General features: G+C 53.1%; 8 protein-coding genes across 8 annotated transcripts; 3 read left to right on the top strand and 5 right to left on the bottom strand.

Annotated features, from left to right (window-relative positions):
- Nucleotides 1–950: 950 nt before the first annotated feature.
- BCR38DRAFT_404206 (uncharacterized protein) lies at nucleotides 951–1,280 on the bottom strand (the record flags this gene model as incomplete). The annotated part of the gene is made up of 1 exon (XM_040857822.1): nucleotides 951–1,280. The coding sequence occupies one exon, from the start codon at nucleotides 1,278–1,280 to the stop codon at nucleotides 951–953; it is 330 nt and encodes a 109-aa protein (XP_040720668.1).
- A 2,793-nt stretch (nucleotides 1,281–4,073) lies between these two features.
- BCR38DRAFT_453714 (polyketide synthase) lies at nucleotides 4,074–11,737 on the bottom strand (the record flags this gene model as incomplete). The annotated part of the gene is made up of 7 exons (XM_040861626.1): nucleotides 4,074–5,306; nucleotides 5,371–10,169; nucleotides 10,253–10,376; nucleotides 10,447–10,519; nucleotides 10,581–10,718; nucleotides 10,788–11,096; nucleotides 11,175–11,737. 7 exons carry the CDS (start codon nucleotides 11,735–11,737, stop codon nucleotides 4,074–4,076), a joined length of 7,239 nt encoding a protein of 2,412 aa, XP_040720667.1.
- Nucleotides 11,738–12,845: 1,108 nt separating this feature from the next.
- Nucleotides 12,846–15,052, top strand: BCR38DRAFT_462356 (uncharacterized protein; the record flags this gene model as incomplete). The annotated part of the gene is made up of 6 exons (XM_040862618.1): nucleotides 12,846–12,882; nucleotides 12,996–13,240; nucleotides 13,298–13,583; nucleotides 13,650–13,816; nucleotides 14,356–14,550; nucleotides 14,613–15,052. The coding sequence occupies 6 exons, from the start codon at nucleotides 12,846–12,848 to the stop codon at nucleotides 15,015–15,017; spliced, it is 1,335 nt and encodes a 444-aa protein (XP_040720666.1). The 3' UTR covers nucleotides 15,018–15,052.
- A 647-nt stretch (nucleotides 15,053–15,699) lies between these two features.
- Nucleotides 15,700–17,121, bottom strand: BCR38DRAFT_453712 (uncharacterized protein; the record flags this gene model as incomplete). Its single annotated transcript, XM_040861625.1, has 9 exons — nucleotides 15,700–15,774; nucleotides 15,864–16,000; nucleotides 16,067–16,123; nucleotides 16,210–16,273; nucleotides 16,332–16,347; nucleotides 16,410–16,482; nucleotides 16,549–16,730; nucleotides 16,792–17,013; nucleotides 17,081–17,121. The coding sequence occupies 9 exons, from the start codon at nucleotides 17,119–17,121 to the stop codon at nucleotides 15,700–15,702; spliced, it is 867 nt and encodes a 288-aa protein (XP_040720665.1).
- Nucleotides 17,122–18,140: 1,019 nt separating this feature from the next.
- BCR38DRAFT_462354 (cytochrome P450) lies at nucleotides 18,141–20,396 on the top strand (the record flags this gene model as incomplete). The annotated part of the gene is made up of 7 exons (XM_040862617.1): nucleotides 18,141–18,174; nucleotides 18,413–18,717; nucleotides 18,811–19,068; nucleotides 19,145–19,180; nucleotides 19,250–19,408; nucleotides 19,483–19,856; nucleotides 19,925–20,396. 7 exons carry the CDS (start codon nucleotides 18,141–18,143, stop codon nucleotides 20,394–20,396), a joined length of 1,638 nt encoding a protein of 545 aa, XP_040720664.1.
- A 19-nt stretch (nucleotides 20,397–20,415) lies between these two features.
- Nucleotides 20,416–22,411, bottom strand: BCR38DRAFT_415855 (uncharacterized protein). Its single transcript, XM_040859058.1, has one exon. It carries the CDS (start codon nucleotides 22,078–22,080, stop codon nucleotides 20,554–20,556), a length of 1,527 nt encoding a protein of 508 aa, XP_040720663.1. The 5' UTR covers nucleotides 22,081–22,411; the 3' UTR covers nucleotides 20,416–20,553.
- Nucleotides 22,412–22,921: 510 nt separating this feature from the next.
- On the bottom strand, nucleotides 22,922–24,102 carry BCR38DRAFT_415851 (uncharacterized protein). Its single transcript, XM_040859057.1, has 4 exons — nucleotides 23,879–24,102; nucleotides 23,685–23,810; nucleotides 23,269–23,559; nucleotides 22,922–23,213 (listed from the first exon to the last, which is right to left on the bottom strand). Exons 1-4 carry the CDS (start codon nucleotides 24,073–24,075, stop codon nucleotides 23,165–23,167), a joined length of 663 nt encoding a protein of 220 aa, XP_040720662.1. The 5' UTR covers nucleotides 24,076–24,102; the 3' UTR covers nucleotides 22,922–23,164.
- Nucleotides 24,103–24,453: 351 nt separating this feature from the next.
- Nucleotides 24,454–26,878, top strand: BCR38DRAFT_3204 (fungal-specific transcription factor domain-containing protein). The gene is made up of 3 exons (XM_040854765.1): nucleotides 24,454–24,927; nucleotides 24,983–25,893; nucleotides 25,950–26,878. Exons 1-3 carry the CDS (start codon nucleotides 24,828–24,830, stop codon nucleotides 26,688–26,690), a joined length of 1,752 nt encoding a protein of 583 aa, XP_040720661.1. The 5' UTR covers nucleotides 24,454–24,827; the 3' UTR covers nucleotides 26,691–26,878.
- Nucleotides 26,879–27,085: the final 207 nt, after the last annotated feature.

Genomic DNA, 27,085 nt, shown 5'->3' with positions numbered 1-27,085 from the left:
CATCAGATATGTTTGCTCCTATTGAATTTAGCTCTCGAATTCATAAAGGAAACGGCTCAAATCGCTCATCCAAGTCGTCCGCGCAGCCGGGAAAAGGTTTGCCTAGCCATATATTTACTAAATGGAATTAAATCGTTGCTAGGGCCTGTCACTGATCCAGAGAGGGTGATCCGGGCCACCTATACTATAATAAGGTCTCCCAGGTCTGGGACACAATGGTGCACCTTCAGGGCCGCTATTAGCGTAGATGGCATGACATTTACGTATGGACTTACGATGAGGAGCGTTACGCTGGGCGCGCGAGAACTCTCTCACTTGACTAGATAGGTATTTCCAGCACCTACTTTCTTCACCATCGTAGCATCTGAAACACAACTAGCCGATATCACCCATTTTCTCCTGAACAAACCAGACATTCTAACAGCTCCTGCTCTGTGTATTCATTGCGAATCCAAGTCTTTTTACGATCTTCCTATCATGTTACAGTGGTTGGACTTCAAGGCCATTACACCAAACTCCCAGTATTGGAAGAACATATGACCGACCACTTACCGTACGTTATGGGCCAATGTGGCCACCACCCATCGTACTACACAAGTCCTGCCTATGAGACGGATATTGTCCATTTCTATCTATATAAGGCCCTTATGGCCACTGTTCAATTCCGAGAAGACTCTCTAGAGATCATGCCCTTTCACTACGAAACCATTTGCCTTCTAGTTCCAATAAGAGTCTCCCCTCTTGTGCACATAGCAGGCTTCTCTAAAATTCGAACTACCCCCTCATGTCCATTTTTCCTCGCAATCGAAATAGCAGTTTTCCATCCTCATCCTGCAGATTTTAGATCCGCACCAGCCTTCATGAAGAGCTCCACTGTATCTTCATATCCATAAGCAGACGGCCAATTTATCGGTGGCCGACTTGATATCGACTTTTCATTTATGTCGAGATCAGACATCATCTCTTTGTGTCAGAACCTCTACAATCCTACGATGCCCTCGAGCGGCAGCAACCCATAATAGTGTCTCGGCTCTAGTCTTTGCGAAGTTAGGGCTCGACCCACAGAGTAACAGTCGCTGCAGGATTTTGACATCTCCAGACTTCGCGGCATTATAAAGCCGTGCGATAGTACACCACTCATCTTTCCGTAGAGACGGCCCATTATATCTGCTTATCAGATCCAAAATACCAAGCTGACCAAAAGTAGCAGCCGCTAAGACTATTGATTCATTGAATTTGGTATTCATGTCTTCCTCGCCGTGTCTGAGAAGGAGGGCCATTGTGTCTTGACTCCCATTCCCTGCTGCCACCTTGACCACGGCGTCCGTGATCGGAACCTCGTCTCTATTCTTTTCTAGAAGGAGGCTATCATATCTTCCGCACTACATTCGTTCCTTGCCACCGCCTTGACTATGTCTTCCGTGATCATGACCTGATCTCTCCACTTTTTCCAAAAGGAGGGCCATTACGTCTCCCTCCTGTCCTTAGTCGTCCTCTGTGATCCTAATCTGGTCCTCCTTCTAGAAAAGAAGGAAGGTCATGATGTCTCTTCCACTCCATTCATTCCCTGCTGGTGGCTTGGAACACGCCAGACAGTGCGTCACTTGCTACCTCTGCTTCAGATGACGCAGAAGAACCGCCATGCAACCATTCTTAATCCCTAGCTGAACGCGATGATGGACGCAACTAAGATGAGACCTAAAGAGGATGAGTTGCCAGATAACAGTGCCCTCGCAAGATACCTATTGGATTGTGGGCAAATGGTCTTGTATTGAAAGTGTCATGATCTCTGGAGAGTCCAGAGAGAAGCAAAGGGCGGCCATAAGGGCCTTATATAGTCAGAAATGACTGATGCCTGCCCCACAGCCAGGACTTGTGTGGTTCAATGGGTAGAGGCCATATTGACCCATACTTCGTACGGTTTGCGGCTTTACTTTTCTCCTTTTGACTTGGCAGTCTTGACAGAGTAGCCTTGAAGGTCCAACAATACCTGCCCGCATCGACACTCCTTTCACTTGCGAATATACAGGGTGCTGACTTTCACCGCATGTGGGATGCGCGCGTTCTTGTCATGGATAGATACACGTTCTTCCGCAGGTAAGATCCGTGACCTGATCGGTTTAGTTCACCATTACTCAAGATACTAGCGTCGGAATCGGTACATGGACATACTAGGTCCGTGAAATGGGTGTTACGGTGAGCCTGAACAACACTGTCAGCGAAAATGGCCAATAGCCCTCAATCTACGGATTGATGAGTCAGGAGCTCAGGAGAAATTCCGGTCTATCAATGCATCGTGTTTCTCTGGTGTTGGAAGCTGCGTTGAATAGAGAAGACTTGGTGAATAGTATCAAGATCGGATAATTATCGGGAGGACTAGTACATGGTGCTGCATAAGCCAGCGTATCTGACAATTTCCGATCAAACCAAAGTTCGATATCGGAGACTGGCTATATTGGCAATATTTCTACTGTGACAAGCATCTCTCTAAAGGGAACTTTACTACCCGGAGCGCATCAAGAATTGTAGCATTCCACCGTTTTCCCATATGCTCATCGCCAGCTGTAAGGTTAGCTTCTGCGATTCAGAAAAAAACCAAGAAAAACTCAACCTCTAGATTCTCGAGAAACAAGGCAAGCTGTAATTTTTTATTGTCTCCGGTAGCAGATTCAGAGATGGGAGATTCACCGTTCCGCTATCACAAACCGGTGCCGCCAAGGCGCCCAAGGCCATCAACGTTGTTCCGGTGAAGAAGGGTCGCATCTTGATATATGTGTTTTTGGAAGAGACAGCAGTTGCAGTTATCGCAAAACAAGAAGGGAGCGTCGAGTACATACATATATATATATACATATGTGGCATATTCATTTCGCCCACCCTACCTATAAATATCTATTAAAACCGCAGCATGTCTACATATACAAAAAGGGCTCTCCGAGACAAACGAATTCAGGTTCCGGTAGGAACCGAGGTCTGGCAAATTTGTCGAAAGGAAATCGTAGAACCGTGTCGAATACATAAGCTCCAAGTGACGAACGTAGCCACGCCGCTCTAGGTCATTCTTGTCACGCCGTGCTAGGGGTTGCAATCCTTGCCACTACGCCACCGTACCAGATGTCTTCACCAAAAGAGACCAGTACCAAAGTCCCTGACTTTGATATCTGCAACCACTTATCAATCTGTTCAAACCAGTGTAGGTCAATCACGTGACAACCGTCACAATTCTGGAGAGACTCTGCCATCCGTCCGTATGAGGAACGTTGGGTGACGACTACTCTCGCATAGAGACATCGCTCAGCGACCGGACGAAACCTCTTGTATGTGCAAGCAAGTGATTCGAGTGCCTGGGCTTCACCAATGTGCTGAAAGATCTGTAGTGTCAGTTCATTTGGTTGGACTATTAAAAGACATAATGAGAGCCATGCCGAATGAAAGCTGGGAAGGTTGTAGGTCTGCATGCTGCCTGACCAGCTGTTCGTCAGCTGGACTGAGAAGTGGAAGTATCTATTCCTCGTATGTTGAAATCGCAATCCTAAGCTCTCTAAAGATATCTGAAAGACCGATATACTCTAAACAAGATTGTTTTACCTCGCACGGTCGTTAAAAGAATGTCAAGTAGCATCTGCCGAGAGTTCGGGTTCATTAGATACGCCCTACGGTCTTGTTAAGTACGCTTCTAGCCGTATTCTATCCTCTTTTAGGCCATATCTCTGGCTGGATCTGTACTGACTGACTACTATGAAATAGACGAACAAGTTCCAAAAGAAAAGCACTGGCTTGACGGTCGTTCTGGAATCGCCGTCAATCGGCACGTGCCACGTTCCCCACAACCTCACTTCCGGCGCGTTGTCGCCTGGCGATTACAACAATTTCAGCATTGCTTTTCATAGTAACTCGTGATAGATGGAGTTATCTGAGACCCTGGCCGGATTGTTTTTTTGGATACCAAAACTAGCTCTCCTGTTTACCCCATCCTATCTTGTATACCTCCATGTGTATTGACGTATCATTTCCGTCGCGGCTACCACCTTTATCCAAAATATTTATGTACCTCACAAACAATTATTCTACGCTCAACTCGCGGTAATTTTTCCCTCAACAGAATCAACTAGACTAATCAACGACTTCTGCGCACTCATTATGTCGAGGAATGGCACGTCAACCCGGAATGCAGACCAGAACCAGGAGCGGAACTCGGAAGCAATCATACTGTCGACACCGAAGTCGGGCATCGGCTTGCGGTCGTCGAGCTGGTCGAATGGCATCAGGATCAAGCTGGAGAAGCGCCTCTTGACCAGTCGCAGAATTGCCGCCTGCAAGGACTCGGCATCAGCCTCGGGCGCGAACGTGCCCGTCAAGCCAGCCGGGAGCTCCTTGAACCAAGGCGCGGCTGCGACGATGGCACCCTGCCTGGCGCCGGCATTTCCTACTCTAGCTCCGCGCGACTCCTCGGCGGCCTGCAGCGAGGCCAGCAGCACGGCAGCGCGCCCCTCGGTCAGGACGCCGTGGGTGCTCACGTCGAAGCCCTGTGCGCTCAGCTCGCGGATCCCGGCGGGCTCCAGGCCGGTGAGCAGGTGCGCCTCCTTGGGGTCGTGAGCAGCCTCACTGGCGAGCGCGAGGTCGATAACCTGCAGCATCTCGTCTTCGTTGAGCGGTTGAATGCCCTTGCGCAGCAGCAGCGCCTCGATGTTGGGGTTCTCGTGCAGGTAGCCAACCTCGGAGATCATACCAAGGCCGACCGAGACGGCGGGCTTGCCCTGGGAACGACGCCATCGCGCGAAGGCGTCGAGGAAGCCGTTGGCCGAGCAGTAGTTGCTCTCGGTCGCGGTGCCGACCGTGCCCGAGACCGACGACGTCATGAGGAAGAAGTCAAGCCCGGCATCCTGGCCATCGAGCGCCAGCGCGTTGTGTAGGTTCCAGGTGCCTTGCCACTTGGGGTCGATGCCCGTGTGCCAGGCCTTATTGGTCATGCGCGTGAAGAGAGCCTCGTGAAGGCCCATGGCAGCCTGGATGACACCACCGACCTGCCGGCCCGTCGCAACACAGGCCGCCACAGCGGCGTTCACGTCGGTGGCCTGCGACACATCACCGCGCACAACACCGACAGTCGCGCCGGCCTTCTCGAGGCGGGACACAAGCTGCTGCGCGCTGGGCTTATCAGCGCCAGATCTCCCGAGGAAGACGAAGTGGCGCGCTCCTCGGGTCATCATCCACCTGCTGAGGCTGCGGCCCAAACCGCCGAGACATCCCACAAGAAGGTACACCTTCTCCGAGCTGAATACACTGAGGTATCTTGCGGGTGCGACCTATGTGGACCGAGTCAGATATGATTTCAAAATGGAGGTCTAGGTTCGATCGAATATGACTTACTGGGACACGGGCTTGTGGGTTCTTCAAGGAAATGACAACCTTGCCCACCCTTTCCTTGCTAGCAAAGTATCGATACGCCTGCGCTACTTCCGTAACGTCAAACACCTTGATCGGCGGCGGCTGGATCTCGCCGGCGCGGTACAGCTCGAGCGTCTCAGCCATCAGGCGATCCCAGATGGCGCGGTTGTAGGGATCCGTGGCATAGAACAGCTCCGATAGGTCAAAGGCCGAGAAGGTGGCGTTGCGTAGGAAAATACGCATGTCGAGCTTGCCGGCGTCGATGAGTTCGCGTTTACCGACTTCAATGAAGCGTCCAAAATCGGCTAGACACCGCCAGCTATCATGCATCAGGTCGCCGACGAGCGAGTTCAGAACTACATCGACACCGCGCCCGCCCGTGGCCTCCATGATGCCCTCCACGAACGAGGCATCGCGCGAGCTGAATATATGTGACGGCTTAATCCCGAGTTTCTGGATCAGGTACTCGCGCTTGGCCTCGGAGCCGACTGTAGTATAGACTGTAGCGCCGATGCGTTGGGCCAGGGTGATGGCCGCGATGCCCAGCCCGCCGGAGCCGGCGTGGATAAAGATCGACTCGCCGGCGCGCAGGTGGGCGCGGTCGTTGAGGGCGTAGAGCGCCGTGCCATAGACGAGCAGCAACGTCGGCACGACGGTGAACTCCTCAGAGTCCAGCATCTTGTGCGCCGACCCGGCGGGCACGCGCACTGAAGTCCCGAAGTGGTGCGGCGCGTAGGCGACGGCGCGGTCGCCGACCTGCAGGTGCTGGACCTCGGGCCCGACAGTTCTGACGACGCCAGCGAAATCGAACGCGTTCGTCTTGTCCCGCGTGTCGACGCGGCCGTTGATTGCATACACGTCCTTTGCGTTGAGGCTGACGGCCTTGACTTCGATGTCGACGTGGCCCGCAGGCGGGTTGCCGAACTGCTCAGGCCCCGACAGCTGCTGGAAGTGCAGCGTGTCCGTGACACCGAGTTGGCCGATGGCGAGCCGGGCCGGGCTGGCGGACTCGATCGTTTGTTTCTCCATGGCGGCCTGAGGCTCGAGGCGGCGCCGGAATAGGGAGTTGACGCTGAAGTCGGGGCCGTATCTACTGATGTAGAGGAGACTGTTGGCATCGATGAATTCGCAGTCGTCCTTGTCGTACCTGGCGACCAAAACCTTGACTACATTGGCGCAAGTGGCGAGCACGTTGGAGCCGAGGAACTGGGCGGGCCCGACGTCTAAGATCGAGTATCGTAGCGTTGGCTGCTCCAGCATGAGGGCGCGCGAGAGGCCGTTGGAGAGCGTCAGGTTGGCGTCAGGGTGCGCGCCGAGCATGTTGGCGCCCGTGAGCCAGACCAGATCATTCGCCTTGTCGGTTATGGTGCGTAGACGGTCCATGTTCTGCGGACTGATGGTGGCGAGGAACTCGCGCTCCATCTCCAGTAGCGATATGCAGATGTCCTTTTCGTGGATATCGAGGTTGCCAGTGCCAATCTGGCTGATTGTGATGATGCTCTCCTGGGATACGCCGGCTCGCTTCTGGAGATATGTTGTCAGCGTGTTTGCGAAGCTGGTGACGGCCGGGGACGGCTTCTCGTTGTGCACGATGATAGCCTTGCGGCCCTTGAGACTCTCTGTCTGCACCGGGCGCACAGCCAGGAGGACCTGCTTTCCGACGTCGAGCACGTCTAATCCCACCGTCTCCAGGACATCCTTGGCGGCTTCCGATTTTCGAGTGATGACGATACCGTGGTCGGAGACGAGAGAGGCGATGCGTTCAGGCGGCGCCTGCGTCCAGATCTGCTTCGAGGTGGCGTGCTTAGGAATCAGGAGGACATCGAACGCTTCGCCACCATTTTCAACCAAGGGCTCACCGTCCTCGCCCAGCTCGGCCGTGTCCCACGATCGGCACCGCGAAAAGGCTGTCTCGCCGTCAAGGATGCCCTTCCACTGGTGAGCCTTGTAGCCGTGGCAGTCGCCGCCGAGCTCGAGGACGCGCATGCGCGGGTTCTTGTGCCCGGCGAGGTCGACGAGGCCGCCGATCACGGCCAGGCTCTCGTCGTCGCGGATGTCCGGGTGCTGCTGGCTGACGAAATCAGCAATGTAGTCGCGCAGCGGCTGCTCCGTCTCGGGGGATAGCCTCAGGACGTCGGGCTTCCAGTTGACGCGCAGTGTAGGCTGGCGCTGCAGGTATAGGTCAGACTGACCGCCCGCGTCCGCCTCGTTTGCCATTTGGCTCTTGCCGCTGAATAGTGCGATCCGCGCCCCGCGGATGTCGACGACGGGCGCGCCTCGCCCGTTGCGGATCGTGGCGTCCATGGTCCTACTGGAAAAGCCGGTCACCTGTGACCGCGCATGGACCTCGGCCTCTTCCTGCTGCTGTACTGACTGAATTCTAGCCTCGGAGATGAAGACGGGAAGCCAGGCCTTCAGCGCCGGCAGATGCCCGGCTGCAGTACTCCAGATGGCGGCCTGCAGGCACGCGTCGATGGTGATGGGATGGACGGGGTAGTGGGTGGTGGAGTCGACGTTGGGGGGCTGCAACGCGACGGTTGCGATGACCTCGTTGCGCGATCGTCCGCCGTCTGTCCGTGAGCTGGTCAGCGACTGGAACTGGGGACCGAAGCATAGTCCTTCCTTATGCCACTTCTTGTACCAGCGGTCTGAGGGACCGACGTCGAAGCCTTCGGCATCCTGGATCGTGACGCTCTTGCTGTCTGTTTTGGCCACGGGCTCGGTCACGCGAACGCTCCCGGCACAGTGTAGAGTGGTCTGACCGGCCTTCCACGAGGAGACGGAAAAGTCGTGCCAGTCGACTGACGTGCGTGCGTTCGAGATCTTGCGCAGCGACATAGTGGTGTGCAGCTCGAGGTCCTTGGCCGCCGCGTCATTCTCATCCGGGATGATGAAGGCAGCGCTGACCTGAACGTTGCGGAACTCGAAGCCGAGCTCCGAAAGATTCTTGGTCTTGGCGCCCGTGACCTGCGAGACGGCCTCTATGGCCAGCGCCATATAGCCCGTGGCCGGAAAGACGACCTGGTCTTCGAGCTTGTGATCCTTGATCCACGGCATCTCGCTGGGCTTCACTATGTTGCGCCACGTGTGGTCTATGCCGTTGCCGGTAAGCGCGATGGTGCCAAGCAACTCATGCCGGACGTACTTGCGATTGCGCATCTCGACACTCGGGCGCGGCTCGTTCCACAGCAGGCCGTTCGAGTAATCCCACTGGTAGGACGGGAGATCGTGGATGGTCTTAAGTCCGGACTCAGGGAGTCCGTCGACGCCGGTCCAGTTCAGCGTGTGGCTGTAGGTGAAGAGTGTCCCGGCGAGTGTCTTAATGCACGTGTCTGCGTCCTGGTTCCTAACCAGTGTCGAGCTATAGGGCGCGGAGTCCTTCAGGCCGATGGCCTTTTGAATCTGCTGGATAGGCCCCTTGAGCGCGGCGTGGGGTCCTATCTCTATGAGGTGGACTTTGCCGTCCGCAGCCTTTACCAAGTTGGTCAGCGCTGCGTTGAACTGGACGGGCTGCTCCAGGTTGTGGCGCCAGTACGCCGCCATGTTCTCGTGCTTGTCGAGAAGTTTCAGATTCTCGGGGCTGCGGCCCACGGAGGAGTACATCGAAACTTCGTCGGATGACTGAGAAGTAAGCGGCTCGCCGAATAGAGGTACGAGGAGCTTCTCATAGCGCCCTCCTATCCCCTCCATCATGTGAGAGTGGTAAGCGCGCCCGCCGGTCTCCAGCTTCCGCACGAACTTGCTGTGGCTCTCAAACTCACCTTTCAGCTTGTCGATGCCGTCCGGAGTGCCACTCAGGGTCACGCCCTCCGGGGCGTTGATACAGGCCACACGAACGTCCGCATCAAGGCCCTTACTCTCGATAAGGGACTTGGCCGTCTCGGCACTCACTCCCGCTGCCATCATGGCGCCCTTGCTGCGCAGCTCATCAACTGCATAGCCACGGTAGTAAGCCACCAGGATTGCTTGCTTAAAGTTGAGCAGGCCGGCTGCGTACGCAGCTGCGATTTCTCCCGAAGAGTGACCCACCACAGACGCGGGCTGCACTCCCCAGGACCGTAACAGGTCGACGAGCCCTATCTGTACCGCGGTGCAAATCGGCTGGCTGCGCGTTACTTCGTTGATGTGGCTGGTGCCCTGGTTGTCGAGGAGCGTCTGCTCCAGGGTCCAGGACGGGGCATAGGGAACAGGAAGGGCTTTAAGCACAGCATCGAGCTTACGGACGGTGTTTCGGAAGCGCTGGCTCTGAAACAGCAGCTCCTTGGCCATACCGGAGTACTGTGCGCCTTGACCGGTGAAGACGAAGCTGAAAGGTAGCGAACTTGCCGACCTGCTCTTCTCGGCGTCTGCCTTGCCGTCGGTGTTTGCGATCTCGACACTCCCGCTGGCCGCCTGTCGGGCCAGCAGGAAGCCGCGGTGCCGCAAGTGATCCCGGCCCTTGGTGAGCGTATGAGCCAAGCTCTGTAGCGCGTTCGTGTTGTTGCCAAGCTGGCCCTGCGAGACGTATCTGGAGAGATGCTCGAGCCGCGCCTCGAGCGACTTAGGCGAGGCAGCGGAGACGGGCAGCACGACGAGCTGCTGTAGGTCGTTATCTCCACTCGGGCTGGCGGGCGTAGGGTCCTGGTAGATTTGGGACTGGCCCAGATAGCTCTCGATGGCCTCAAGGATGATGTGGGCGTTTGCGCCACCGTAACCGAACGAGTTGATGCTGGCACGACGCAGGGCGCGGGGCCACTGCTCGACTTTTGTGGCTACTTTGATGTTGCGTTCGTCTAGGATAACTTTTCGGCCAAAGAGCGAGTGAGTCTCTGGACTTGATATGGAGGACGGGGTTGATGAACAGGGGAGAGGACAGAAAGCTTACGCTTGGGGTTCAACTTGGCTACGCCCCGAGATGGCGGAATCAGGCCGTTCTCGAAAGATTTCACCACTTTGAGCACGGACGTGAGACCGCTAGCTCCCTCACTGTGACCTACGTTGGTTTTCACCTGTCGTGTGGTGTTAGCCGCGAATCACATACAAAGAAGATGAGATTAATGTGAGAGGTAAAAGTCTTACCGATCCGATGAGAAGTGCCGACCCTCCACGGGGTGAGAAGGCTCTGCCGACAGCGTCCACCTCAATGGGGTCTCTAGAAGATCTTGAATCAGCTCCCGTAATATTGGATGCGAGTATCCCCAAGCCTTTCTTACCCGACTGGAGTGCCAGTACCGTGGCATTCGACGTAATCCGTCCCGGCAAAGTCAAGACCAGAAGCGTCGTAGGCCTTGCGCATCACGATTTCTTGCTGCTTGCCACTAGGTAGTGAGATACCGGCCGTTTTGCCGCTCCTACATCACAACTCCGTAAGTAAACATCATTGACGTATCGTCTTTAGGGCGCAGAGGGGGTTCACTCACGCACCCACGGCACTGCCGCGAATGACCGCTCGAATGGGGTTACCATCCCTGAGCGCGGCAGAAAGGCGCTTCACATAGATCGCACTGACACCCTCTGCACGGCCGTATCCGTCGGCCGACACGTCGAAGGTATGACATGTGCCCGTTGGCGACAGCACACCGCTCTTGGCCGCGGCGACGTGGGCCTCAGGGGACATGATCAAGTTGGAGCTGGCAACAATGACGCTATCGCAGTCGTTCGTCTTCATAGCGTTCACGGCTTGATGGAGGGCATATATGGACGATGAGCACGCCGTATCTATCGTGGAGCTTTCGTAGACGGATGAGTCAGTACGGACGTCTTCAGGTGAGTGATTGGTGTGCCAAGGAGACTCATGTGAAAATTACCTAGGCCCGTGGAGGTTGAAAATGTGACTGATCCGATTGGACATGATGGTGGCCCCCGAGCCGCTGGCGACGTATCGGTGGACGTAGTCCGGATCGCGGAACATCATGGGCTGGTAGTCGACGGAGAAGTTGGCGAGGAACACGCCCGTGTTAGACCCCGACAGGCTCTCCATCGACACGCCGGCGCCTTCGAGACACTCGTAGACGATCTCGAGCAGCTTGCGCTGCTGCGGGTCCATGTAGGTGGCCTCGAGGTTGCTGATGCCGAAGAAGCCGTTGTCGAAGGACCGTATGTCCTCGTTCAGAAAGTAGCCGCCGGGGACGTTGGTCATGCCGCTGCGGTTGCCGCCGTCCGGGTGGTAGAAGCCGTCGATGTTGTAGCGCTGGGCCGGGACGGGGCCCTGCGCCGACTTTTGCTCGACCATGAAGTCCCAGAGCCTGGAGGGCGAGGTGATGTCGCCGGGCAGGCGGCAGGCCATGCCCACGATGACGGGCGGGTCATCCTGGAGGCTGTTGGCCGGCGAGGATAGCTCATCGCTATGGTCGGCCTGCGGCGGGTCCATAAAGACCACGCTGGAGCTGCTCGACGTGCTAACCGTGGCGGAGTGCCCGATGAGAAGAGCATCTTCGGAAGACATGTTTCTAGATCTCTAATAACATAGAATGTCTTTAAGTCTAATGAGGAGAAAAGCAAGATGTATGGCGGGATCAGACCAGTCAGGAGCTAGAAGGGGCGGTAGGATATTCTTTCAATCACAACACCCATCGACTGTCGTAGTTGTCGATCGACCCGTGAACAATTGTTCTGACCCTATACCCGCTCTATCGTAACCTAGTGGTCGAGGAATGAAGTGAGATCTGGGGAAGAAGACTCAATGCTGCGAGCTGCCGGTCCAAATATCTAATGATACGCATGTGTGCCCTTTGTTTTTCATTTTCTTCTTAGGCTGTAAGTCCTATGTTTCCTTATCATTCCTTTCCACCTCGATGCTTGACTCCGACGCACATAAGATGCGATCAGCAATATCTTCACGCTATCCTTACTGATATCAGGGTCTAGCCATCAGGGGTGGTCTTAGAACGACCCTTGTTTCGTTGTTCCATCCCTCGAGAGCAGAGAGGAGATATGGAAACGAGGATCAGATACGACCTGCAGCTTTGTTCTAGACTCTTAAGTGGCAAACAGGATTCGAAAGGAAGAAACTCCAGGATAGATTAACAAGGTATTCCTACCAGCGTCTGACGGCGGGGTACCTCATCGCATATGGTATAAGCACTTATACTATTAGAAAGAGTGCCATAGATCACTGATGTGGTACATATGTACCCGAGAAAAATGAAACTCCATTATCTTGGAAATGATAAGTTTTCTGTCGAACTCCTCTCACCACACATGCATGTATGCAGGTGAGATTCGTATATTGACCTAGGAACTAGACCCTGAATGTCAGGCTCTGTAAGGACTAACAATGTTCATCGAGTTTTGATTATCTCACCATGTAAGTACATCTACATAAAATTAGACACAATTCTTGTTATACCCACACGAGACGCCGTCTCTGCAATCAATACTGGGATTTGGTGGCTGCGACGTATATCATAATTGACTCGGATTTCTCAACTGTTTTCATGCCGCCAAGGTGATTGCATCACCACACAATCGATTCGAAAATGGATATTTCCGGAAATGCTCTAGTCATTGGCGGTGGTAAGTCGTATCAACTTAGCCATCCGTTACGTACTTCGTCTTACAGTGCGAAAACGGGACACACGCAATATGGACTTTGCTAACGCGAAAGTGGTCTTGCACTGTTATAGCAGGTGGCATTGGCAGGGCCTGCGCCATACTGCTTGCGAGAGAAGGTGCTTCTGGCGTTATGATCGGCGACCTAGACCTAGAAGCAGCAAGAAAGGTGGTAGATGAATGTTTTGCCGTGGCCACCAACAGCGGGTTCCGCGCCGAGTCTGCCCAGGTCGATGTCAGCAAGGAGGACTCGGTCAGCAACATTTTTGATCGCATGGTCGACGTTTTCGGCCGGGTGGATTACTCCGTCAACTGCGCCGGTGTAATTGAAGTCCCTATAGTCCGCCGAAACTGGATGCGCGTGCTGACAGGCGAAAAGGTCGGCGCGGAAAGGCCTAGAGACATTTCGTCGCTGCCACTGTCGGAGTTTCAGCGCTTTGTCGACGTCAACCTCACGGGCGCGTTCCTGGTCATGCGCCAGGCGTCCGTGGCTATGCGCGCACAGGTTCCCCGACCTGTCTCGCCGTCGGGTGCCTTTCCCAATCGGGGTACGATCCGCGGCGTCATCGTCGACCTGTGCTCAGCCGCGTCCATGGCCGCCAGTAACGGCATCTTGCCCTACACGACCACCAAGCACGGTCAGCTCGGACTTACTAGGAACAGCGGTGGGTTGCATTCGTCGGTGCGACAAGCCTATGGGGACCAAGGCTGACTCCTGCAACTTTATCTAGCCATTGACAACGCCCCTTACCAGATCCGAGTCAACTGCATCTGCCCGTCGTGGACCGATACCCCCATGGTCAGGAAGGCCAATGAAGGCATCGAGGGCCATGCTGACTTTGTCAACTCCAAGCTGCCTATCGGCCGCATCGCCATCCCTGAAGAAGTCGCTGATGCTGTCATCTTTGCATTGAGTCCGCGCTCCAGCTTCATGACGGGTTCTGCGCTCGTCGTCGACGGGGGATTATTGGCCAGCATTTAGATCGTCGCCGGAGTGGAGCAATCTGCATTTTCTTTGTTTCTCCGAGATATATAGTCGCCGTCGATTGGATTGTTATGTCATCATACATCTGTAATCTGCAATATACGGTGTCTGTCCAATGATGGAAAGTTATGCCGTAGATTACTGTTATGTTACTGTGAAATGTACGGACTTGAATTCACGTAGCAGAATCACGACATGTATGAGTCTCAACCTGGATGAAGATGCATACTGTCTATTGTTTACCTGGGCAGTCAACCGACGACCACCTACCTCTTCGAATTTTACATGTTCCAAGTTCATATTTATTATAGCTCAATCATTGCCAGGCCCTGATTTCCCACTGAAGCAGGACGAACCAAGCGTTGTCTCATATCCATCTAACTATCATCATGTCAGCTGAAGACATTCCCAACCCCGGCGAGGGCTACGTGCAGACGCCCCATCCCGTCCAGGGCCTGCCTCGTGTTGTCCGCCACATTACCACCCACAACGACGAAGGCAAGTCGATGTTCCTACCCATTGACGTCGGCGATCACCATCGCGAGTTGGTTAACAAGTCGGCCATTGCCAACATCCTCTACTCGACCCACGAGCATCCCGTGAATCTCAACGGTGATGCCGACGTGAAGTATGCGCGTGAAAATGAGGTACGAATTTCATTAACCCAGAACCCAAGCACATGTATCTTACGCTAATGAAACAAAAACAGCCCGGCATAACCGTCAAGAACGGCACCGTGTGTCGGCTGATCGACTTCGCGCCGGGCACGGTGTCGCCGCTGCACCGGGTCAAGAGCATCGACTACGCGGTCGTGATCGAGGGCGTCTTCAAGATGGTGCTGGACTCGGGCGAGGAGCGCGTGCTGCACCGTGGCGACGTCGCCATCAACCGCTCCACCGCCCACCGCTGGATCAACGTCACCGGCGGCGGCCTGCTACCCGCCCGCATCCTCTTCGTCCTGCAGGACATCCGGGACCTGACCATCGCCGGCAAGAACGTCGACAAGGACCTCGGCGTGCTCGAGAAGGACTACGTGGGCCTGCCAGGCCATGCGGGCCCGGCGCCGCTTGTTGGTGGTGGGGGGAATGATGAGAAGTTTGATAGTGAATTCTAATGCAGTTTGGATCTGGGGAGTTAGTAGATAGAACGAAATGGAATCATCAAATATCCACTCGTAAGTGTTGAAAATTAGCTCTGGTCGACAAGGGTCTTGAAAAAGCAACTTGAAGAAAATGTGTAAACGGTGACAGAATTTCGATATGATAAAAGAGGTTTGACATTGCTTTCAAGCAAAAGATTCTCGACTGGTCAGCATATCTTTATATCGACGGTGAGTTACGGGACTTGTTCTTGTACTGAAAATGAAGTCCTGATAGAGCGTTCAGTTCAAAGCTTCGTGATTTCTAAAGGGGCGACGAGAGCGGAATACATATATGACGACGTCGTGGAAGTGTTCAAGGAAGGAAACTAAGTCAGGACGACACAGAGGATGCAGTGACACGGCATATTAAAAGCTTTGCAACATGTTGTAAGCCTTCTATCTACCTGTCCCATCTAACTGTCGGGAAAATTACTGTCTCATAGTAGAACTTGGCAGAAAATGAGATCGTATGGCTTTCCATGTACCCTTTTTTATTCTGTCTAGTCTAAGATGATTCGGACCAAAAACTACGAAACTCGCATCCGAAACGTCAGCAACATCACATCCCTGCAAATTTAACATAGGACTAAACTACGCTTCTACTTTGCGCAGAGATCTTGTTCAAGAACCTGCATGTTTAATTTACTCGTGCTTCCTAATTCTTCTTTGTCGAAGCCTCATGAGCTTTCTTTAATTTGGCCAAGTTGAACCACTTGAACAACGAAGAGTCCTAAGATAATTCGTTTAATTAGCCAAAAGTCTTTCTTCTTTCAACGAGAACTGCCCTTTTTGAAAATGTCCAAATGAAGTCTCACATACCCAAGCTGTGCGGGAGCCAAAGGTGTCCCAGAAGCGGAACGTGCCCGTGTAGCTACCGTACCAGAACCATGCCGGCGGTGATGATGATAGACTCGTCGCGACGACATTGGCGGCATACTTAAATCGATCGGTTGCTCCTTCTGGTCACAGAGATCACTGGTTAGGTTCTTCCTTGTGTTTGAGTATTTAGAAAATGTACTTACGGGGGGTTCGCTTTACGTGCTGCTTGAATTCCTCGGCTAAGGGGGCGTAATATGATCCTTTTGAACAAAGATGCTCTGTCAGCATTTCCTTGCTCACCACTCAGTCTACATGGTGTATCACGTCTGTGAAAGGGAACACAAACCATTCGGAAGTTCCCTATGAGCATCGTTTTTCAGGATGTTGGTGCTGACCTCCCCGGAAATGATCTGTGGTACAAACTTGAGCTACTGTATTTCAAGTCAGGGGGAAAAGGAACGAACGTACGGTGATGACTCTGACACTGCAAATTTGGCCCCTAGTAAGTTGCCCGATCGGTTCGACAATCATCTAGAACGAACTTACTCAAACGGCGCCATCTCAACACGCAGCGTATTCCCCCAATGATGAAGAGCTGCCTTGGTGGCATTGTACGAAGCTGATCACCTTTGTTCAGAGAACTGCCGCTGGTTTCAGGATGTATAAAGTGCCGGGTGTGACTTACCCCCATATAGATATGGTATGATACCTCCAATAGAACCAATGTTCACGATAACGCCCCTGGCGAGGATGATGAAATCATGAAAATGGCGGACCATGCGCATAGGACCAAACACGTTGATATCGAACATGCGCTGCACTGCAACGACATCGGTGTCGACAGCCGTCATTGTGTAGGCTATTCCACTGCCGAGCAACAAGAGGTCAGTTTGCACGCATTTTCTTCATCCTGTCGCATGAGACGTACGCGCAGTTCACTAGGATATCGAGCCGCCCGCCGGTGAGCTCCTGCACGCTAGCCTTCAGCTCCAAGACGGACATCTCCTGAGTCACATCGAGGGGAAAGAATGTGATGCCGGCCTTGGCCAGGTGCTCGCTCGACTCGTGGGGCAACACGGTCGCGATGGCGTGGAGGCCGCGGCGCTTGTACTCTGTCACGAGAGCCTCGCCGATTCCGCCTTGGCCACATCTAGTTAACACATACTGTTAGTAAGCGAACATTCCAGTTGTGGATTTCCTCGAGATCTCCTGCGTACCCTGTGACGAGGGCAAATTTTTGGTTCTGCTTGGGAGACATGGCGTCGACTGGAAAGGAGTGATGGCGAACAGTCACTGTCTGGATTCATTCACGAATACAGACGAAAGCTTTACTGAAACGTCCGAAGTATCTCAAGTATGACATGCGCTATAGAATAATCCCCAATAAGGTCAGTCAAGCTTATGCCGGACGGTTAGCAACACCTCATGCTCCTCTTACCTAGTTTGAACGGCATGATATGAGGCGCGAAACCGAAACCGGATTGAATAAAATCTCCTTCTTGGCAGATGGATTATCAACGCGCCTATTGAATCATTCCACATGCTTCATGCACGTCGACCTACATCGGGGCCGTGACCTGACCAAAGACCCCCTTTCCCCTCGGAGTAAGATAAGTCCATCAGCCCCTGACGGGTCAGCATGTGGATACTATGCTTATGCAGGTAATCATCCTATATTCGAGCCGACTTTGAACACCCCGCAGCATGAAAAAATTGAGATTTTGGTTGATTATCCGAATCGTCTTTGGACCTTCTCTTCATCTGGTGTGGCTGCGAAGTATTTCGTAACAGTTGCCTAGGGTCTAGTTGGAGGTCCCAGTTGACAGGGGTTAGAATTTTCTGCCCCGTACGTACGTACGTACACCGTATATATAACTATATCTATTACTAGGGCTTAGACTCGAATAAGATATAACTAGGCTAAATAAGGTACAGGTCGTAGATACAATATATATGACCTACTTCTACTAGCCTTAAATAGAGCCGTATAATATTATCGCTAAGATTTCAGCAAATTTTTATATTATTTTCTTCGTTAATAATAGAAATAGACGAATATAAAGACGATACGTATATAGTACTACCGGGCTTTTTCGACGAAATTATCTTTTATTCGAGTCTAAGCCCTACTAACAGATATAGTTATATATACGGTGCGCGTACGGGACAGAAATTCTAACCCCTGTCTGAAATAAACCGATCTACTTATTCCTAAACCCTACCTGAAATTCCTAACCCCTGCTAACTATCCCCTCGGTCTAGTTGTGGCTAAGTTAAATGCCTAATCTAGTGGAGCACAAACAGGGTCTTGGTCGGGATAGCCTTGAGAGGAACGCCCGATATTAGATACGTTTTGTTCTGTGCATAGTTCAACAACTAGACGAAGTTGTTTTTGCCCATTTTGGTTGGTTTTGATAATAGCATCCACGCATCATCCTACAGTGACGTTAGTGAACAAGTGAGTCTCTGAGTCAAATTGGACATGATGCCTTCTTTTTTCGATCGCCTTATGTCCAGTTTTGTGGGAGTTGCCATTCTCCTGGTTATAGCAATCTGGAGGGTAAGCCAGATAGGCCGTAGACCCAAGGACTATCCGCCAGGGCCACCTACGCTCCCGCTCATAGGCAACTTGCATCAGATACCCAACGAAAAGCGACATTTGCAGTTTCAAAAATGGGCGCAGGAATACGGCCCCGTCTTCTCCCTCATGCTGGGGACGAAGGTCATGATCGTGCTCAGCTCGGACGTCGTTATCAAGGATCTGGTGGATAAACGCGGTGTCATCTACTCTTCGAGACCGCAGGCGTATATTGCTCAAGATATCCTCAGTGGTGGACTTCGACCCTTATTCATGGTATGTCGTAAAATATTGGCTTCATAGCCTCGCATTTCTCTTTTCTGATAAAGTGAGCATGAGATACCGGCTGATTTGTCTGGATGGCCATAGCAGAGTGATGATTCAAGTTCAGGCGGCGTGTGGAAAATGGCGCGAAGACTCAGCCATCAAATCCTGAACATCTCTGCGGCGCGGACCTATGTGCCCTACCAGGATCTTGAGAACAAGGCGATGCTCCTTGACCTTTTGGAAAGTCCCCAGGATTTCATCGACCAAATCCGTAGATACTCGGCCTCCTTGACGACACAGATGGTTTTCGGCTACCGTACGACTAGTATTCAGGATGCAAGGTTCAAGCAAGCATTTGGTGTATGTGCTAGATTCTGCACAAAGTTGACGGCTTTTCGTTTCTCAATAGTCCCACCTCAGTCTGACATATTGGCAGATATTTGATCGAAGCTCAGAGCTGATCGCTTCGCGGGTATGTCGCCTTACTAATTACATATGCGTGCGCAAGCCGAAGCTGATCTTCTCGCATTGGAATCTTTAGACCGCTGTAATGCTGGATCTGCTGCCCATTCTGCGGATGCTACCAGAGTTCCTTATCCCAGTTAAGAAGGAAGGAAGAGAAATTCACCGGCAGGAGAGAAAACTGTTTCGGGATCTCTATCTTTCTGCGAAGCAAGGAATTGATAAGGGAACGGCCAAGGTATCAAATGACCCCGTCTGGGGAGCGTTCCTTGTCCTAGGCTCATTACTGATGTTGCTCTTCTGAACCTTCAGCCATGCGTGTGCGCCGACCTCGTCAAGCTCCAGAAACAGGAGGGCTTCTCCGACGAACTGGCGGCCTACATCAGCGGTTCACTGTTGCAGGCTGGCTCTGAGACGACGGCAAGCATCCTCGTGGGGTTTGTGCAGGCTATGGTCTTGTTCCCAGAGGTGGCCAAGGAGGCACAAGCGGAGATTGATCGCGTTTGCGGAGATCGCATGCCCGACCTCAACGATGCGTCCAAATTGCCCTACATCCGTGCTTGTGCCAAGGAGTCACTGCGCTGGATGCCGGGCTTTTTCTTGGGCATACCACACGCAGTCACCAAGGACGATGTATATCAGGGCTACCATATTCCGAAGGACGCAACCGTCATTCTTAACGTATGGTAAGTAGAGCATGGTGGTAACTATTGGGCGTAGAGGCCGCTGTTTGCTGAAAGTGTCATAAATCCAGGGGCGTGCACTATGATCCCGAACGTCATCCTGATCCGCGACGTTTCGATCCAACGCGATATATCAACGATATACAGTCTTCCATCGACGCAGCCATCAACCCCGATGCCACAAAGCGTGACCATTTCGTCTTCGGCGCGGGTAGGCGCCGGTGCCAGGGCATCCACATCGCGGACCGGTCCATCTTTTTAGCGCTATCGCGTATGCTGTGGGCCTTTGACTTCAGGCGCGCGGTGGACCCAGGGACCCTACAGGACGTCGTCCCCGACATGGACGAGGTGGTCGATGGCATCATGTCGCTGCCAAAACCTTTCAAGGCAAACATCGTGCCGAGGAGCTCGCCAAAGGCCCGGAAGGTCCGGGAGGAGTGGGCCGAGGTCTCGAAGCAGCTTGACCAGAAGACGTTGGAGTGGAAAGACGTGCCCAAGGGGTTGATTTGGGGAGATGAGCAGCCCCTACTGGATGATTTGTAGATTATTGCGAAAAGTAGTAGTCTATATAGCCTATCCAAGGTCTGTCCCATCCCCATTTACTTATATGCGATGTAAAATGTAATAATATGACTATTTATATATATATGAAAGAAGGTATTACAGTCTGGAAAACATGCTGCTCAAGCCCCAGACCCATCTACGGGTACTGAGTCGACAGTACATTGTTGTAAGCAAAGACGTTCTTAGGGTCCCACTCTTTCTTGAGTGCCGCAAGTCGCGGCAGCTTGCGGGCACCATATTTACTCTCGAGCGACTCGTCGCCGTGCGCGTAGTTGATGTAGACGGCGCCGCCCTCGGCAGCGTAGCCACCTGTCGCATCCCAGTCGGCGCGCAGTTCGCGTGAGAGCTGGTCACCAGCGTCCAGCAGTGTCTTGTTGTTCACGTCGTCGACCATGATCCCGACGACCATGTAGGCCTTGGTGTCGCGCCAGGGATATGCGGTGGCGTCGTCGCTCACGGCAGCGACAGCGTCGTTGGGGAACACCTCGAGGTTGGTCCCAGTGTTGCGCGCGTTGGGATGATCGACGTACCACTTCTGTAGTCTGGTGAAGGTGCGCTGCATCGAAGCCGCCGACACCGTCTTCAGGTTCGAGGAGTATGTATTGCGGTACTGGTCACCGATGCAGTTGCCGCCCGCCCCGAACCCGCTGACCGACGTGCCCAGCAACCGGTTCCACGGGACGTATTCGTAGTTGTCGACCGAGGCCGGGCCCAGCGCTAAGAATTGCTCCATGAAGGCGCGGCCCTCACGCTCGGGTCCGATCCAGACCCAATTGGCGAGCAGCTCGGCCTGGCCCTCGGTGGCGTTATAGATAGTCAAGTGTACGCCGCCGACGTTGGCAGGCAACTTGGTTTTCTCCAGGTGCGCGAAGTAGGCAGCTGTGCTGTTGGGCCTGTAGTGCAGGTCAGCCGTCAGCACAAAGCCGTTGTTGTGGTCGGCCGCCCGTTCAGCACGGTACGTGGCTGAAGTGATGATACCAAAGTTGGCGCCGGCGCCGCGCAGGCCCCAGAAGAGATCCGAGTTCTCCGTCTGCGAAACAGTGATGATGTCGCCCTTTGCCGTGACGACGCGCGCCGAGAGCAAGTGGTCCGTCACCAAGCCCATGGTGCCCATGTAGCGTCCGATGCCGGCGCCGACCGTCAGTCCAACGTAGCCCGGACAAGCACAGGAGCCATGCGGGACCATCAGGCCCATGGCGTATAGTTCATCTTGGAAATCACCAATGCCGGCTGCACCGCCAAGGGTCACGGTGCGGGCATTGACGTCAGCCTCGAATGAGTTGAGCTTCGAGAGGTCGATGGCCAAGCCTCTTTGGAGCTTGCCCAGAGTTGTGGTGTATCCGTGGCGTTTTCCCGTCGCAAGGAAAGAGATGTTAAATCGGGTTGCGAGCTTGACGGCCAGGGCTACATCTTTCTCGTTCGCTGGACTGATAGCAGCTACGTATGATGGAGCTTGGGTGGTCGACCACCGCTCAGTCGCAAGTTCGAATTGTTGAGAGTTCGGAAACGACAGGGTCGTTCCAGAGGCCCAGCTCGTATTGGAGCTAGAAAATATCGACTGAATGTCTACGGCTTCCCCGCGAGACTCCAGAAAAGGGGCTGCGTAGGCGGAAGCTGGGAATCCCAGCAGCCCAAGCCAGGTCAAAGAGGTGAAGGATCTCATTAAAAAGACTGTGTGACTAGAGATTCGATCCTGATAATTACAAATACGATTGTGTCAGCGAGTCCGAGGATGTGAGCACAGAGAACACTGATCTTTCTCTACAGATAGCACTGCCGATCGGCGGCCTTTATATGGCAGAAGTTGCACGAGCTCGTACAGATCCATACTGCCTTCGCCTCTGCAGTCGCATGATAGCCCCCATTTTCAACACAACGGCTAAGTGACCCGAATGTAGAAAGATCGCGAGATAAGCTCTGCGCCGCGGCGTTGAAGGCGTCGGGCGCCTCTTCCACATCATCAGCTGAACCAGTGACTCGACCTATTGTGGACCTATTGTGGACTAATGTTAATATAGCTCTGATGGCTGAGTCTGGGAAGGAATAGAAGGAAGGAATAGGTGAGTAGGATGGGGGCTATCTTAGGAATCAATGCCTGTATCCTTGGAGCAAGGTGCGTAAGCCACGACTGAACATCTAAATTCTCTGCTAGCTATGTGGAACAGGATCTCGGATCCGAACCAACAGCCCCGAAACTCGGTCGGGGTGCACGATAGGTGTGCCTCGTGGCTTTTGAATGGGTGTAAATTGCTCGCCTTGTGGGCTGACTCACACCAGCTGCTCGTGACCCAGGCTCCTGGTACCTGACAGAGGCAGACGTGATCCAGGGTCTGTGACTTGACCGAATCTGACAGAGAGTAAGTAGATACGCCACATTTTCTGCGGCATGACCGATTGACGACGACGTATAACTCACTATCATGAATTCTGCAAATACGATCTACCGGAAATGTAGCTTTACAAGGAAATCAGGTGAAGTCCTTATTCATATGAACCATGAGGTTTATTGTTTCGAGCCCATTATAAACGCGGCTGCTTAACCAGGAGTTTGCTCAAGTCGACCACAAGACACTCCAAAGGGCCAGGAAATGTAACACAGTCAAATGGTAAGATCGTTGCACAGGGACTGGTTACTCGAAATTTTGGGTCGATGATCTATTATTATCAAGTTCAGTCCTCAACACCTTCATCTCGCATATCACTATTCATCTGACAGGCACAACAGCATCAGGTATACATCATGCTAGCTAATCAGTTCGCGGCTTCGCAGTGTACTCTGGATACGCTGGCTTATATCTGGTTTAGAGTAAGCTCAACATGGTCAGTATAAGGGGATCCGTGGGCCACGCACCCTAGAAACTTCGCGCCGATCCAGACCGCGAGCACGTAGTGTACGAATGTCAGAAGCCAAAGCGGCATCCAGTCGAGGAAGGGCGGGCAGAGCAGAGATGATGCGTCGTAGTAAAATAGCATGAGTTGGAACATGGAAGGCGCCAAACCCGCTGCGTGGCAGTCGGCCAGATAGCCAGCAATGTTGCGTAGGAAGTTGACGTCGAGGATGTGGTCGATATCCTTGCAGGGATCTGCCCACGCCCGGAAGACTAGGGATTCCTTGGCGGATTGGTGAGACCAGAAACGGTGACTGAGACAGAGTCGATTAATTAAACAGGCCAGCCACTCTTTTTAAGCGAGAATGGGGGCTAGGTATTCTGTCTGACGGACAAGTTAAAGGAAGCGAAGTACCAATGTACCTCGTACAGTACATACCGGCTGCCGATGCCTACACAGAGGATCCCGTCATCCTTGGTGATGACGTGTTCTTTGCCGTCTAGAATCACACCCAGCACCCCCTGCTCGACTTGAAAGTACTCGTCCTGCAGGAGGTGCAAGTGTCTGTATGTAAAGCCAGTCAGCTCGTTCCTCTTCGCGATGCACCCAGATCTACGATATGTATCACTCACAGTGGGGGACCAGACTCTCCCGCCTTGACGCGGGGGTTGTCGATATAATGTGTCTCGCGGACGCCCCAGAGCCCATCAGGTACTGTTAGGACGTCGTAGCGTGCTGAGTTCCCAGTCGCGGTGAAGGATGACTGGGTGGCGGTAATGGAACGGTGTGGCGGTCGAGGCGACAGCCAGAGTTGCCAAGCCCACACCATGTTGGAAATGATTGAGGATGTACGTGGTGATCATGATTGCATGAAAGGTCTATGCTGCACACTAGTGATATATATTTTCTGCCGTCGGGGCCTCTGCCGGATTGCAGTCCCACCATAAGTTAGTTCCAGTTTCTACTGAAGTCGGACTATCCACTTTCGGAGAGGTTACCGTACTCGTTAGTGAAGATCGGTAGTCCAAGGGCTTAGCAAGGTGGCGAGCTGACCTGCATATAACCGATATTAAACAGGCATATTAAGCCGGTTAGGCTACGATGCATAAGGCTGCGGCCCAGCTAGGAAGGTGCATATCACCAGTTTTCCATGCTTTATACTGCCTATGACATGTTTATATAATGTGCTACGACTGATCGGGCGTATTTTTCGTCGGTGGTGATAAGGCAAAAGAGTTATTTAAAGTGTCATCTGTATTCCTTGAATACGAAGTAACACCGAGCTACCCTCGAACGCCACGAGAGTAAGCGTTAGATCAGATGTCGTTCGTCTTCAAAAATGATGTTCCGCTGGCTCGACCCGTCTCGAGCAATGACACGTCACCGAAACATAGCCAGCGACAGTCACGACAACAGTCTGGGTCCGCGGTTGGTAATTTCCTAACAGTGCTTTCCCCCCATCTTTCCGGATCCCAATCTGTTCCATCTCGGTGGAAGAATGAATCCAAATGACACTCTGGAGAACAGTGCGAGGAATGTCGACGACGTAAGTTGCGCTGCGATAGGAGGACGCCACAATGCATGGCATGTGTCAACTCAGGCGTGGAATGCTTCGTACGAAGCAGCTGTCCACCCCGCGGGCCAAAGAAGGGATATATTAGGGAGCTGCAAAAGCAGATAGGTAGGTAGCGGTCCCGGCTTTTGCTGTTCTCTGGGTTAACAACCATGGGAAAAAGAGGATCTACAGACCCGTCTGCAAGCACAACAACAGGATGATGGTGCCACAGCAAATCAAACCGAAGCACCATCAGATCAGGCCTCAAATACTGACAATGAATATAGCAGCATTGAGGGAAGCAATGAAGTCCAGCGTGTACACGTGTCGGCCATCTCTTCGGCAGACGTTATACAGCCCCATTTTGGCGAAAAAAAAGCTTGGTCCACAAGTATGATCAACACGCCTCTGGATGTGCTATCTGTTGCACCCTTGGAAGGTATCGATAATATAAACTTGCAGTACAATAGCATGCCACTATCGGCAGCTTTAGACTACCCGCAGGCTCAGGCTCCAGAGCAGCCGCTCGGGTTAGGAATGCATCTCACTCCCATGATATGCACCGATCTAGATCAGCTGTACTTTGAGCGAGTGCACGTATTCGTACCCATGTTGCAGAAGTTCAGATATCTCTCCTGGTCCAGACAGGTGGATAAGAACAAAGCAAGGATATGCTTGCAATACGCCATGTGGACGCTGGCGGCGTCCCTCTCCAGCCAGTTTCAGCTCATACGGCTCGAACTATATGCGGAAGTACGGCAGCTTCTTGAAGGGTTGGAAGCCGACAGCCGGGTTTGCATTGAACAGCTCCAGGCTTGGATTTTGTTAACAATGTACGAATTAACGAGCAATACAGCCAACTATCAACGCGCAATGGTCTCTGCTGGGAGAGCCTTTCGCCTGGCTCAGTTGATGAAGCTGTGCGAGATCGACGGACCTAACTGCATTTTCGAAGACCAGGACCATGGTGGCCCTGGGAAAGGAAACTGGATTGACATGGAGTCAATGCGGCGGACGTTTTGGGTTGCCTATATTCTGGATCGTTTCACAAGCACGATTGATGGTGTTTCTCTCACCTTCAACGAATCACAGGTATTCCTTCCGTTTAGCCCTCGCAACTGACCTTGTCGTTGACCCCTGAACTATAGATCCGTACCCGTTTACCGGCACCGGAAGCTCACTTCATGAGTGGAAGGGCCGTAACGATGGTCTTCCTCCCAGAAATCATTGGCGAAAAGAACTGTAATGTTGAGCTACAGGGTAGTGACAGCAACATGTCGTCGCCCTTTGCCGAGTCGATCCTCATGGCAACGATTTGCGGACGGGCCCTGGAACACAAATCACAGCCACTTCATATCCAACAGCTAATACACTTGAACCACAAAGATCCGCAGCAGGGCTTTCAGAACCCGCAGATGGACGACTTTTGCCGCCGGCACCAGTGGCTCAACGCGCTGGTGACGCGTCGCATCAAGGCACTGTCGATGCATACATCGTCCACATCGGAGCACCCGGACCCCACACTCGTGTTCGTGGCGCTGACGGGGTACATGACCGTGTTCACGCTTTGCGACACGGCGTTTGGGTCGTCGTCGTCATCAAGCCCCACCGCGGCGACGACGACGACAACGCGCTTCATGGAGCACAAGCAGCGCGCGCTGGATGCGGTGCACGAGCTGGACATGCTAACAGGAATGCTGGGCCAGCTTTCGCACTTCGAAACGCACCCGCTGACGCCGATCCCGCTGCTGCTGAGCGCGCGCTTGTGCCTCGCGCGTGGCGATCACGCCTACGTCGCCCTAATGACGGGCATCGTGACGGGGCTGCAGGGTCTTAGGGGCGTCAACGGACTGGCCCAGTCCTGTCTCTGGATGCTAGGCCGCGAGTGAGCAAGTCTTGGAGACGATGACGTGAAGTAGAAGAGAAATAGACAACCGGGCGCTACCAGTTCGTTCAAAGACCAAAGCCGACGTCCCCACGCATGATTACTAGAGATAGATCGGTTGAATTAATGCGACACAAACTCTACATGTACCAATGGTTGTCGTTGCCGCATGCATGCCTCTTTGATGGGTATTTGTTTTCCCAAGCGTGAAGCGTGGGTGTAACGATGGTAGCTAGAAGATTGTCCGAATTGTAGGTGTCGGGATTTTATTGTAAACGACTGTAGATAGAACTAAATCTGAGATAAGATTTCGGGGCTGAGGCTGCAGTATTGAAATAAATACTCAAAATACGCCTCATACGCTCGCATCTATCTCTGGTGTTGACTAGATTGCAGATT

The sequence above is a fragment of the Pseudomassariella vexata genome (assembly GCF_002105095.1).
Source record: "Pseudomassariella vexata strain CBS 129021 chromosome Unknown BCR38scaffold_1, whole genome shotgun sequence".
Taxonomy (NCBI): domain Eukaryota; kingdom Fungi; phylum Ascomycota; class Sordariomycetes; order Amphisphaeriales; family Pseudomassariaceae; genus Pseudomassariella; species Pseudomassariella vexata.
This window is presented reverse-complemented; position numbering and strand designations above follow the sequence as displayed.

Bases quoted from the DNA above. Each gene is read 5' to 3' on its own strand.
- BCR38DRAFT_3204 (XM_040854765.1), top strand. From the start codon at position 24,828: ATGGCATGTGTCAACTCAGGCGTGGAATGCTTCGTACGAAGCAGCTGT. The intron at 24,928-24,982 runs GTAGGTAGCGGT...CATGGGAAAAAG, and splicing joins GGAGCTGCAAAAGCAGATAG to AGGATCTACAGACCCGTCTG. The intron at 25,894-25,949 runs GTATTCCTTCCG...CCTGAACTATAG, and splicing joins TCACCTTCAACGAATCACAG to ATCCGTACCCGTTTACCGGC.
- BCR38DRAFT_415855 (XM_040859058.1), bottom strand. From the start codon at position 22,080: ATGAGATCCTTCACCTCTTTGACCTGGCTTGGGCTGCTGGGATTCCCA.
- BCR38DRAFT_415851 (XM_040859057.1), bottom strand. From the start codon at position 24,075: ATGGTGTGGGCTTGGCAACTCTGGCTGTCGCCTCGACCGCCACACCGT. The intron at 23,560-23,684 runs GTATGTACTGTA...ACTCTGTCTCAG, and splicing joins TGTGTAGGCATCGGCAGCCG to TCACCGTTTCTGGTCTCACC. The intron at 23,214-23,268 runs GTGCGTGGCCCA...ACTCTAAACCAG, and splicing joins ATCGGCGCGAAGTTTCTAGG to ATATAAGCCAGCGTATCCAG.